Here is a 13333-nt window from a genome sequence, read left to right as displayed (position 1 = left end):
GGATGGATGGATGGATGGATATTACATAATTGCCTATGCATTTATTTTTTTACAACACTGTTAAAATATATAGATTATACAGTAAAAAAAAAACTGGCAGTTTAGTTGCCTAAATTTTATTGTAAAATTCAGTGATTTTTTTTTTTTTACAGCATATTACCGTAAAATATTTTGTCTTTTTTACAGTGTACAATTTAATGGGTAACTTGCTTCTTTGAAATCATAAGTCGAGCAGATATTCAAGCATTTATTTTTATTTCAACAAAAAAAAGTTTGGAATGCATAATATTTGTTGCATTATTAAATATTAAAGTGTAAAAGATATGCAGTCGCAAGAAGTACATGCATTTATTTTCTGTCAAAATAGAAATAATTATTACATTTAGCAAGAAAAGATACAAAATGTGGCGAGCCAGATCTGGCCCCCGGGCCTAGAGTTTGACACCTGCGCACTAATAGTACTGTAATGTTTATAGCGTTTTAAAGTACACAAATAACAGGGTGCAAAAATGTAAATAAAAATTACTTTATTTTTTTTAAAATAAATGCATTTTTACAGTCAAAAACAAAAAAAACAGAGCAACAGGACATGCACCGCCGCTCCTGACACCAGGAGCAGGCAAATAAAACAAATGCGGGAGAGAAAAAGAAAAAGTAAACACAAGCAAAAGGTGTTTTAATTTACTTTCTCTCTCTTTGTTTGTTTTTTCCTTTTTTTTTTAGTGATTTGGACTCCAAGCTCTAGAGTCTGTAGTACTGTATCTCCTTCATATCTAATAATAATAATAATAATAATTATAACAATAAAACACTTCAGATGTGACACAAGCTGACAAAAAAGGTGACGTTTGTTAAAAAGGCAAATAAATGGCAGGAAAGAGGCAAAAGTATATATATTTATGTCAAACCTGAAGCTTGAAGCTACTAATATCTTATATTTATAACTATCTTCATCCATCTTCAACATGTTGATTTCCTCTTAAATTCTGATAGGATGAAGAAAAACAAACACGTTTAACCCCCGCACACAAGAAAGACTGTACAATTCTATAAAACCTGTGTTTTTACATTAGTTACAAAAAATAATAATACTTCATTTACTGCTCCTTCATGAGGGAAAAAGCTTGCATAATTCATTCTTCATTCTCTTGTGGTCTTTTGCTGGTGTGTAGTAATAATAACAACAATAATAATACTATTTGGTGTGAGAGAGAGGCTGGCATAAAACTAACAGATAAATTGAGATTATTGACTTTTTAACCAATGCATGCAAAGAAGCGCAAATTCAAAATGTCCTCCGAAATACGGTTAAACGTCAAATTAAAGCCAAAAAAACCCCCCAACACAGTAAATCTTCATCCTGCTTTGGAAGATTGTGAAGAAGTTAAACGTACCCGGACTCGACGGAGGCCGCCGAGGTCACGTGATCGAAGTCTGTCCTCCGATAAAAAGGTCACAAGAAGACGTTACAGTCGAAGTGCTTATAAGGCGGCTGAATTAGAGCATGGAGGCTTTTAGTGTTTTTAAACAAGTGACCTGGTGAGGAAAAGCTGCTGTGGACTTTAAAAGACAAAAGACTGGAGGAGACACCCAGCACCGTGTCATCACACCCAGCCGCTGGTCAGCTTATAGAACATCTCCTCGTCTAGCGTCTCGTTCTGGTCCTTGGCCCGCGTGGACAGGAAGATGTAACCTCCAATAAACTCGTGCACCACTTTGCAGTCCACCTCGGCGCAGATGAACGACAGGCTGGGCTCGTCCGCAAACTCCACCGTCACCTGGAGACACACAAACAATGGCGGCTTGGAAGGAGCTTTACTTTGGAAACACTGCAGCGTCACGGCCATCACTTCATGACACAACTGAACACATCCATTGGAACGAGACATGAACAATGGAGTTCAACACGAGCCTCCTCTATTTACTTCTATGCAGAAGGAGACATTTTATCCAAGAGGAGACTGAGGGCAGTAAGTCAACAAAGCTCTGCAACGAAATGGCAAACTCTTCTGTAAGTGATTCCGTGCATTAAGAGACGTATTTTTTCCAAGAGGAGACTGAGGGCAGTAAGTAAACAAAGCTCTGCAACAAAATGGCAAACACTTAAGTGAATCCGTGCATTAAGAGACTTATTTTATCCAAGAGGAGACTGAGGGCAGTAAGTAAACAAAGCTCTGCAACGAAATGGCAAACTCTTCTGTAAGTGATTCCGTGCATGAAGAGACTTATTTTATCTCAGAGGAGACTGAGGGCAGTAATAAAACTGAGGCCTGCAAAAAATGGCAAACTCTTCTGTAAGTGATTTCGTGCATTAAGAGACTTATTTTATCCAAGAGGAGACTGAGGGCAGTAAGCAAACAAAGCTCTGCAACAAAATGGCAAACACTTAAGTGAATCCGTGCATTAAGAGACTTATTTTATCCAAGAGGAGACTGAGGGCAGTAAGTAAACAAAGCTCTGCAACAAAATGGCAAACACTTAAGTGAATCCGTGCATTAAAAGACTTATTTTATCTAAGAGGAGACTGAGGGCAGTAAGTCAACAAAGCTCTGCAACGAAATGGCAAACTCTTCTGTAAGTGATTCCGTGCATGAAGAGACTTATTTTTATCTCATAGGAGACTGAGGGCAGTAATAAAACTGAGGCCTGCAAAAAATGGCAAACTCTTCTGTAAGTGATTTCGTGCATTAAGAGACTTATTTTATCCAAGAGGAGACTGAGGGCAGTAAGTCAACAAAGCTCTGCAACAAAATGGCAAACACTTCTGTAAATGATTCCGTGGATTAAGAGACTTATTTTATCTCAGAGGAGACTGAGGGCAGTATGAAAACTGAGGCCTGCAACAAATAATGGATGTGGAGAATGAAGGTTTCTGTATTTACTTCTATGCATAAAGAGACATCTATCCATTTTCTACCACTTGTCCCTTTTGGGGTCGCAAGAGGTGGGTGCTGTAGCCTATCCCAGCTGCACTCGGGCGGAAGGCGGGGTACACCCTGGACAAGTCACCACCTCATCATTGGGCCAACACAGATAGACATTCTCACACTAGGGCCAATTTAGTGTTGCCAATCAAGCTATCCCCAGGTGCATGTCTTTGGAGGTGGAAGGAAGCCGAACCCATATATTTTATCTAAAAGGAGACTGAGGGCAGCATGAAAATAGTTCTGCAGCAAAATGGGGAACGTAGAGAATGAAAGTTTCCTGCATAAAGAGACACGTTATCCATGAGGAGACTGAGGGCAGCAAGAAAATGAAAAGCCAGTGGATTAGTAAGCAGAGCAGCACGGTTTGTTTGAGTCATTTCTAGACACATACAGGTAAAAGCCAGTAAATTAGAATATTTTGACAAACTTGATTTATTTCAGTAATTGCATTCAAAAGGTGTAACTTGTACATTATATTTATTCATTGCACACAGACTGATGCATTCAAATGTTTATTTCATTTAATTTTGATGATTTGAAGTGGCAACAAATGAAAATCCAAAATTCCGTGTGTCACAAAATTAGAATATTACTTAAGGCTAATACAAAAAAGGGATTTTTAGAAATGTTGGCCAACTGAAAAGTATGAAAATGAAAAATATGAGCATGTACAATACTCAATACTTGGTTGGAGCTCCTTTTGCCTCAATTACTGCGTTAATGCGGCGTGGCATAGAGTCGATGAGTTTCTGGCACTGCTCAGGTGTTATGAGAGCCCAGGTTGCTCTGATAGTGGCCTTCAACTCTTCTGCGTTTTTGGGTCTGGCATTCTGCATCTTCCTTTTCACAATACCCCACAGATTTTCTATGGGGCTAAGGTCAGGGGAGTTGGCGGGCCAATTTAGAACAGAAATACCATGGTCCGTAAACCAGGCACGGGTAGATTTTGCGCTGTGTGCAGGCGCCAAGTCCTGTTGGAACTTGAAATCTCCATCTCCATAGAGCAGGTCAGCAGCAGGAAGCATGAAGTGCTCTAAAACTTGCTGGTAGACGGCTGCGTTGACCCTGGATCTCAGGAAACAGAGTGGACCGACACCAGCAGATGACATGGCACCCCAAACCATCACTGATGGTGGAAACTTTACACTAGACTTCAGGCAACGTGGATCCTGTGCCTCTCCTGTCTTCCTCCAGACTCTGGGACCTCGATTTCCAAAGGAAATGCAAAATTTGCTTTCGTCAGAAAACATGACTTTGGACCACTCAGCAGCAGTCCAGCTCTTTTTTTCCTTAGCCCAGGTGAGACGCTTTGCGCGCTGTTTCTTGGTCAACAGTGGCTTGACACGAGGTATGCGGCAGTTGAAACCCATGTCTTTCAAGGGTCTCTTGGTGGTGGATCTTGAAGCACTGACTCCAGCAGCTGTCCACTCCTTCTGAATCGCCCCCACATTTTTGAATGGGTTTCTTTTCACAATCTTGACCAGGGCGCGGTGATCCCTATCGCTTGTACACTTTTTCTGACCACAGTTTTTCCTTCCCTTTGCCTCTCCATTAATGTGTTTGGACACAGAGCTCTGAGAACAGCCAGCCTCTTCAGCAATAACCTTTTGTGTCTTTCCCTCCTTGTGCAATGTGTCGATGGTTGCCTTTTGGACAGCTGTCAAATCTGAAGTCTTCCCCATGTTTGTGTAGGCTTCAGAACTGGACTGAGAGACCATTTAAAGCCCTTTGCAGGTGTTTTGAGTTAATCAGCTGATTAGTTTGTGGCACCAGGTGTCTTCAAAATTTAACCCTTACACAATATTCTAATTTTGTGACACACGGAATTTTGGATTTTCATTTGTTGCCACTTCAAATCATCAAAACTAAATGAAATAAACATTTGAATGCATCAGTCTGTGTGCAACGAATAAATATAATGTACAAGTTACACCTTTTGAATGCAATTACTGAAATAAATCAAGTTTTTCAAAATATTCTAATTTACTGGCTTTTACCTGTAATCTCTCCTTCCTCAATGGCGCGCCAACAATAAATCTGGATTACATCACCCGTGTGGTATCCACTTGGCACGTTTGTACCCCACACAAAGCAGGTACTATAGAAAGTAGCTCATAGTACCTACTTCTGTGGCAATAATGTTGGATGGCTCCTGTTTCTCATGTTGGCTTCCAAGTTGTTTGAATGCCAAACTATTCAAGTCCAGAGGACGGAAGGAGCATGTGCAGTATTTTAGTCCACAGTCTCCATTTTGCTGCAACTGTAACAGCGTGGACGCGGGTTGTTCTCCCAGTGATGCAGCAGGAACTCCGGAGGCCAAAGCGCAGGTAAGACAGTGATTTATCTTATAAATCAGGCAGGAACAAACAAACAAAGCACGGGGAGCTAACGTCGTAAGTCGTTGCATGAAAACAAATAAAAGCAGCAGAATGAGTGAGGCGAAAAGCCAGGACTACATAGCTCTCTGATTAATGCCCGGGTGAACAGGTGAACGTCCCGAACACTAATCAGAGGCAGGTGAAAACAATCAGCACCCATGACAACTAAAGTGTCTTTATAGCAATTTTCCACAGTTCTTCCAAGAATGTGGAAAATTGGCTATTTTAATTAATGGCTTTTTTGCCGATATTCCAATATTGTCCAACTCTTAATTACCGATAGCGATATATACAGTCGTGGAATTAACACATTATCATGCCTAATTCTGTTGTGATACCCCGCTGGATAGTCTCTCTCTTTTTGATGAAATAACATTAGAGGAACTATTACAAAACAAACAACATGTTTACTTGACCCACTTCCTGGGAAACTTATCAAGGAGCTTTTTGTATTATTAGGTCCATCAGTGCTAAATATTATAAACTTATCACTTTCCTCTGGCACTGTTCCCCTAGCATTCAAGAAAGCGGTTATTCATCCTCTGCTCAAAAGACCTAACCTTGATCCTGACCTCATGGTAAACTACCGACCGGTGTCCCACCTTCCCTTTATTTCGAAAATCCTCGAAAAAATTGTCGCACAGCAGCTAAATGAACACTTAGTGTCTAACAATCTCTGTGAACCTTTTCAATCCGGTTTCAGGGCAAATCACTCTACGGAGACAGCCCTCGCAAAAATGACTAATGATCTACTGCTAACGATGGATTCTGATGAGTCATCTATGTTGCTGCTTCTTGATCTTAGCGCTGCTTTCGATACCGTCGATCATAATATTTTATTAGAGCGTATCAAAACACGTATTGGTATGTCAGACTTAGCTTTGTCGTGGTTTAACTCTTATCTTACTGACAGGATGCAATGCGTCTCCCATAATAATGTGACCTCGGACTATGTTAAGGTAACGTGCGGAGTTCCTCAGGGTTCGGTTCTTGGCCCTGCACTCTTTAGTATATACATGCTGCCGCTAGGCGACATCATACGCAAATACGGTGTTAGCTTTCATTGCTATGCTGATGACACCCAACTCTACATGCCCCTAAAGCTGACCAACACGCCGGATTGTAGTCAGCTGGAGGCGTGTCTTAATGAAATTAAACAATGGATGTCCGCTAACTTCTTGCAACTCAACGCCAAGAAAACGGAAATGCTGATTATCGGTCCTGCTAAACACCGACATTTATTTAATAATACCACCTTAACATTTGACAACCAAACAATTACACAAGGCGAATCAGTAAAGAATCTGGGTATTATCTTCCACCCAACTCTCTCGTTTGAGTCACACATTAAGAGTGTTACTAAAACGGCCTTCTTTCATCTCCGTAATATCGCTAAAATTCGTTCTATTTTATCCACTAGCGACGCTGAGATCATTATTCATGCGTTCGTTACGTCTCGTCTCGGTTACTGTAACGTATTATTTTCGGGGCTCCCTATGTCTAGCATTAAAAAATTACAGTTGGTACAAAATGCGGCTGCTAGACTTTTGACAAGAACAAGAAAGTTTGATCATATTAGGCCTATACTGGCTCACCTGCACTGGCTTCCTGTGCACTTAAGATGTGACTTTAAGGTTTTACTACTTACGTATAAAATACTACACGGTCTAGCTCCGTCCTATCTTGTCGATTGCATTGTACCATATGTCCCGGCAAGAAATCTGCGTTCAAAGAACTCCGGCTTATTAGTGATTCCCAGAGCCCAAAAAAAGTCTGCGGGCTATAGAGCGTTTTCTATTCGGGCTCCAGTACTATGGAATGCCCTCCCGGTAACAATTAGAGATGCTACCTCAGTAGAAGCATTTAAGTCCCATCTTAAAACTCATTTGTATACTCTAGCCTTTAAATAGACCCCCTGTTAGACCAGTTGATCTGCCGTTTCTTTTCTTTTCTCCTCTGCTCCCCTTTTCCTTGAGGGGGGGGGGGGGGGGGGGGGCACAGGTCCGGTGGCCATGGATGAAGTGCTGGCTGTCCAGAGTCGGGACCCGGGGTGGACCGCTCGCCTGTGCATCGGCAGGGAACATCTCTGCGCTGCTGACCCGTCTCCGCTCGGGATGGTGTCCTGCTGGCCCCACTATGGACTGGACTCTTACTATTATGTTGGATCCACTATGGACTGGACTCTCACAATATTATGTCAAACCCACTCGACATCCATTGCTTTCGGTCTCCCCTAGAGGGGGGGGTTACCCACATATGCGGTCCTCTCCAAGGTTTCTCATAGTCATTCACATCGACGTCCCACTGGGGTGAGTTTTTCCTTGACCGTATGTGGGCTTTGTACCGAGGATGTCGTTGTGGCTTGTGCAGCCCTTTGAGACACTTGTGATTTAGGGCTATATAAATAAAGATTGATTGATGATTGATTGGATGCATTAAACAATGTAACAAGGTTTTCCAAAATAAAAGAGAACAACTTCAACTCAAGTTATGGAAAAAATGCCAACATGGCACTGCCATAATTATTATTGAAGTCACAAAGTGCATCGACGTCCCATTGGGGTTGTGAGTTTTTCCTTGCCCTTATGTGGGCTCTGTACCGGAATTTGGGACATGCTCTCCCTGAGAGAGCATTAGGAGGTTGAGGTGGGCGGGGTTGGGGGGTGTTGAGGTAGCGGAGGGTGTATATTGTAGCATCCCGGAAGAGTTAGTGCTGCAAGGGGTTCTGGGTATTTGTTCTGTTGTGTTTATGTTGTTATTATTAGCCTTTATTTAACCAGGTAAAATCCCATTGAGATCAAAGATCTCTTTTCCAAGGGAGACCTGGCCAAGAGGGCAGCAGCAAGGTTACATTAAAAACAGTAAACAAATACATAAAACATCACATTAAAACTTGCTCACATGACACATGTGCATACAGACAAGGTAGACTGCAGTCCTTTCACAGAAGTTTTAAACTCATTCAACGTAACTAGGGTTTGAAGTTTAATATTCGATTGTAGGTTATTCCATGCCTTCGGTGCTCCATCCATCCATCCATCCATCTTCTTCCGCTTATCCGAGGTCGGGTCGCGGGGGCAGCAGCCTAAGCAGGGAAGCCCAGACTTCCCTCTCCCCAGCCACTTCGTCCAGCTCCTCCCGGTGGATCCCGAGGCGTTCCCAGGCCAGCCGGGAGACATAGTCTTCCCAACGTGTCCTGGGTCTTCCCCGTGGCCTCCTACCGGTCGGACGTGCCCGAAACACCTCCCGAGGGAGGCGTTCGGGTGGCATCCTGACCAGATGCCCGAACCACCTCATCTGGCTCCTCTCGATATGGAGGAGCAGCGGCTTTACTTTGAGCTCCCCCCGGATGGCAGAGCTTCTCACCCTATCTCTAAGGGAGAGCCCCGCCACCCGGCGGAGGAAACTCATTTCGGCCGCTTGTACCCGTGATCTTGTCCTTTCGGTCATGACCCAAAGCTCATGACCATAGGTGAGGATGGGAACGTAGATCGACCGGTAAATTGAGAGCTTTGCCTTCCGGCTCAGCTCCTTCTTCACCACAACGGACCGATACAGCGTCCGCATTACTGAAGATGCCGCACCGATCCGCCTGTCGATCTCACGATCCACTCTTCCCTCACTCGTGAAGCCTTCGGTGCTGAAAACCTAAATGCTTTCTTGCCCAGTTCAGTTCTTACTTTGGGGACGACAAATTGCAGAACATTCATTGAACGAAGATTGTTACGATTGTTGTGTTACGGTGCGGATGTTCTCTCGAAATGTGTTTGTCATTCTTGTTTGGTGTGGGTTCACAGTGTGGCGCATATTTGTAACAGTGATAAAGTTGTTTATACGGCCACCGTCAGTGTGACCTGTATGGCTGTTGACCAAGTATGCGTTGCATTCACTTGTGTGTGTGAGAAAAGTCGTAGATATGTGACAAAGGCAGTGCCTTTAAGGTTTATTGGCGCTCCGCACTTCTCCCTACGACCGTGTACACAGCGGCGTTTTAAAAAGTCATAAATTTTACTTTTAGAAACCGATACCGATAATTTTAAAACCGATACAGATAATTTCCGATATTACATTTTAAAGCATTTATCGGCCGATAATATCGGCAGTCCGATATTATCGGACATCCCTAATGACAACCAAGAAACACAAAACAGGGGTGCTGAAACAGAACTTAAACCACAAGTGAATCAAAACCTAAATAAACGTAAACAAACTATGATCCGGGCAATAGATCATAACAGCAAAGCTATGTTTTCTTGCTGCCCTCAGTCTCTTATTGGATAAAAGTAATAACAGGAGACCCTACGGTAGTTCTTTTTTTTAGCAGTTTTTCATGGTACTATTTAGTATTGACACAGTGAAAGTAAAGGTGGTACCATCTTGATCTCCCAGTTGACGTTCCACTGCTTCATGTTGCTGAAGCGCCAGGTCTTGATGGCGTCTCCGGTGTTGGCGTCCATGCGGATCAAGCGGTTGTAGGTGATGCCGATCAGCTCCTCACGCTTCCCGCCCTGGAACCTGAAGACAACAGAAAGCATGTGAGGACACGCTGATAAAAAAAAAGTGAGGTCGCGGACAAGAGGCTTTTAGTACTTGGCCAGGAAGTGAGTGATTCCAAACTCGGGCAAGGACTGCCAGGCCTGGATGAAGCGCATCTTGGCCTCAATGAGACTCATCTGGGCCACGTTCTGGTGGGCTTCCAGGATGCGGGCTGAGATCTAAAACAAACACACAGTGACCATCTTTAGACGCTTCATTTTTTTTTAGACCATCACCGCCAAAACGCACACAGGATGTGTACGCAGCTGTCACATGACCGACACACATCCACGTGAGCCACAGAGGAGACCAAAGGAAGACAAGTGCAAGGCTGAGGATACTTCCTGTTTCTTTGTGTGCAAGAACAAGAACGATACCTTTCTCTAAACTTTACAATCCTTGAAATCGATATAGAAAACAATGTGGCGAATGAATCAATGAAGTGGATGATGTCATGCATTCATCATATTGTAAATGTCAATGTTTAACACAAGTAGTGGATTCTAACAACATGGCTGATGTCATCACAAGCACTACAAATAGGGATGGATGCCGTTCATATTTGAGCCGATACAGTACCTTGGAATCAAAACCGGAACTAAACTAAACTTAACGGTACCAGTTTTCGGTATTTTTGTGTGTTTAATAATTATTGTTTTGATAATAAAAATGTTGTTTTTTAATGTAACATTTAAAAATGAGCTGTTTATGATAACTGTGCTGTCTAGTTGTTATATCTTGTTTCATTCGCAATGCAATTGAAGTGAATTGTGAATTATATCTATATAGCGCTTTTTCTCTAGTGCAGGGGTCGGCAATCCGCGGCTCCGGAGCCGCATGTGGCTCTTTGATCACTCTGATGCGGCTCAGCAGCTTACTTGCTGAACCCCCCAATTTTCCCGAGAGACTTCCGGATTTCAGTGCCTCTCGCAGAAAACTACCGGGGATAATATTCAACGACTTTCACCCTTGCGGCTATAATAAGGGCGTGCCATGATGGTACAACATTTGGCGCCCTCTACAATCTGTATTAACAGAGTGCCAGCCCAACACTTGTTAAACATTATACATCTTTTGCTTGCCCACATACGTGACAGCAAGTCATACTTGGTCAACAGCCACACAGGTTACACTGACGGTGGTCATATAAAACAACTTTAACACTCTTACTAATAATGTGCCACACTTTGAACCAAAACCAAACAAGAATGACAAACGCATTTCGGGAGAACATCTGCACCTTAACACAACATAAACACAACATAACAAATACCCAGAATCCCATGCAGCCCTGACTCTTCCGGGCTACATTATACACCCCTGCTACCACCAAACCCCGCCCAGACCCCAAACCTGCTCCCTCGCACATCGGTTGAGGTGGGCGGGGTTTGGTAGCGGGGGGGGGGGGGGGCTGCTAGGGGATAGCGGGGAGAGTGTATATTGTAGCGTCTCGGAAGAGTTAGTGCTGCAAGGGATTCTGGGTATTTGTCCTGTTGTGTTACGGAGCAGATGTTCTCCTGAAATGTGTTTGTCATTCTTGTTTGGTGTGGGTTCACAGTGTGGTGCATTATTAGTAAGAGTGTTAAAGTTGTTTTTTTTATACCGCCACCGTCAGTGTGAGCTGTGTGGTTGTTGACCAAGTATGCCATGCTGTTACTTACGTGAGCAGAGCGGGAGCCTCATTCAACGTGTGGCTGATCAGGCACGCTGACTGTAGTGGGTGCTATATGCTGTACCATCTCGGCACGCATGACGCTGACAAGCGCCATTAAATAAAAACCCGCGTGCCGCACCAGCTTTCAAATTCCACATAAAGGTGTGGGCAGCGTGTCTGAGACCCCTGGTTATACATAGCACAAAGCAAAAAAACCTCGTATGCAGTGTTATTTCATTTAAAATTTCAAAAAAATTTTGCGGCTCCCATTGTTTTCTATAATTTGTGAAACTGGTCAAAATAGCTCTTTGACTGGTAAAGGTTGCCGACCCCTGCTCTAGTGACTCAAAGCACTTTACATAGTGAAACCCAATATCTAAGTTACATTTAAACCAGTGTGGGTGGCACTGGGAGCAGGTGGGTAAAGTGTCTTTCCCAAGGACACAACGGCAGTGACTAGGATGACGGAAGCGGGGATCGAACCTGGAACCCTCAAGTTGCTGGCACGGCCACTCTAACAACCGAGCTATACCGTCCCGATTGCACTTCCAAGACATTAGATGGCAGTACTCTACAGTTTAACTATGAAGTAGCTTTTTCCATTAAGCTGAATGTGTTACGTTGCGCCCTAAAAAGTGTTTATACTGTATTGTGCTTATTACACAGCACCTGTTTGATTGTAACAACTTGTAGTTTTCATTAACAAATTTGGAGGTCTTATAATTGTCATGTAAAATTGCTTATACTAATCCAATATTAATTAGCATAAAATTTGCGTATTTTGAAAGTGGAGCCCTACTTAACGTTTGAGGGTTTCCTCCCAAGCATACTGGCTATGTTGGTGTTAACATTTGCAGCATTACTTAGAGGGAGTTTGTCCGAGTCCGCTCCGAGTGATGCTTGACCTATTTGTGTACGTGAGTGGGTGTTTAGTCTGAAACCGAAAGTGACGTCACGTGCAACAAAGGTATCAAAATATGGCATCGTTTGTTTTGTTTTTTACGTGAATCTACAGCTGGGTTGCATATGACGTCACATATGTCCGTTTTTCTTCCGCGCGGCTTAATTCACACGATGGTCAAGCATCTTGAGCGTAGTATTAAAACAAGTGAGAGTGAGTGTAGAGTTTGAGCAGAAAATGCCATATTGCAGTTCTGTTTTTGGGTGTTCCAATCAATCTTATAGAGGGATAGGAAATAACTTTCATAGAGTCCCGAAAGAAGTGGCTCATAAAGGTAATAAAGTCAGGGAAAGGAAATGGCTCTTAAAAATATCACCTTCATCATCTTGTGGAATACAATACGGAATACGGACCATTTGTGTCTGCAGCTATCACTTTGGAAAATGTTTGTTTGAGCATTTGATTTGTTTGAGAAACTTTCTGTGATGCATTCAAGATTATTCTCTACTATATTATTAGTGTTTGAGAGCAGAACTAAACGTAAAAAAGGATAAGCGATTGTTTTAGTGTGTGTTATTTTGTGGTTGCTATGCCTATAGAACTACGAAGACCTGCTTGTGCAAATGAACTAAAGTCATGTTAAGTCCGAGTAACAAATATCAGAATTATCCACCGTATTTTTGTTGTCGATTTTCATAACAGAAACTAAAAGCTTAGTTGTTGTTGTGCAGGAAAGTGCGTTATTTGACACGGATGACAACATTCCACATATCCTTTGGTGATATTTGTTAGCATCAAGGCAATATCCTTACCAGTATTAATAAAGTAGATGAATAAATCTCTCATAGGCTTAACAGCATATACTGAACCTTGATATTGCTAGCAAACATTACTGAACAACAAGGACATTTATAGCTAAATAATGAGACAAAATTCA

At 42.6% G+C, this 13333-nt stretch overlaps 1 protein-coding gene across 4 annotated transcripts in view; it reads right to left on the bottom strand.

Annotated features, from left to right (window-relative positions):
• Positions 1 to 510: 510 nt before the first annotated feature.
• fermt2 (FERM domain containing kindlin 2) overlaps positions 511 to 13333 on the bottom strand; it is a 93712-nt gene continuing 80889 nt past the window's right edge. For all 4 annotated transcript variants that reach the window (XM_061968165.2, XM_061968166.2, XM_061968167.2 and 1 more), the window contains 3 exons: positions 9896 to 10020; positions 9679 to 9820; positions 511 to 1778 (listed from right to left, as the gene is read on the bottom strand). In XM_061968165.2, coding sequence (XP_061824149.1) covers positions 1605 to 1778; positions 9679 to 9820; positions 9896 to 10020 — 441 coding nt within the window. In that variant the 3' untranslated portion in view covers positions 511 to 1604. The remainder of the gene's footprint in view (positions 1779 to 9678; positions 9821 to 9895; positions 10021 to 13333) is intronic.

Source organism: Nerophis lumbriciformis, linkage group LG08, assembly GCF_033978685.3.
Source record: "Nerophis lumbriciformis linkage group LG08, RoL_Nlum_v2.1, whole genome shotgun sequence".
In the NCBI taxonomy this organism is placed as follows: Eukaryota; Metazoa; Chordata; class Actinopteri; order Syngnathiformes; family Syngnathidae; genus Nerophis; species Nerophis lumbriciformis.
The sequence above is the reverse complement of the archived record's forward strand: the minus strand, read 5'-3'. Positions and strand labels throughout refer to the sequence as shown.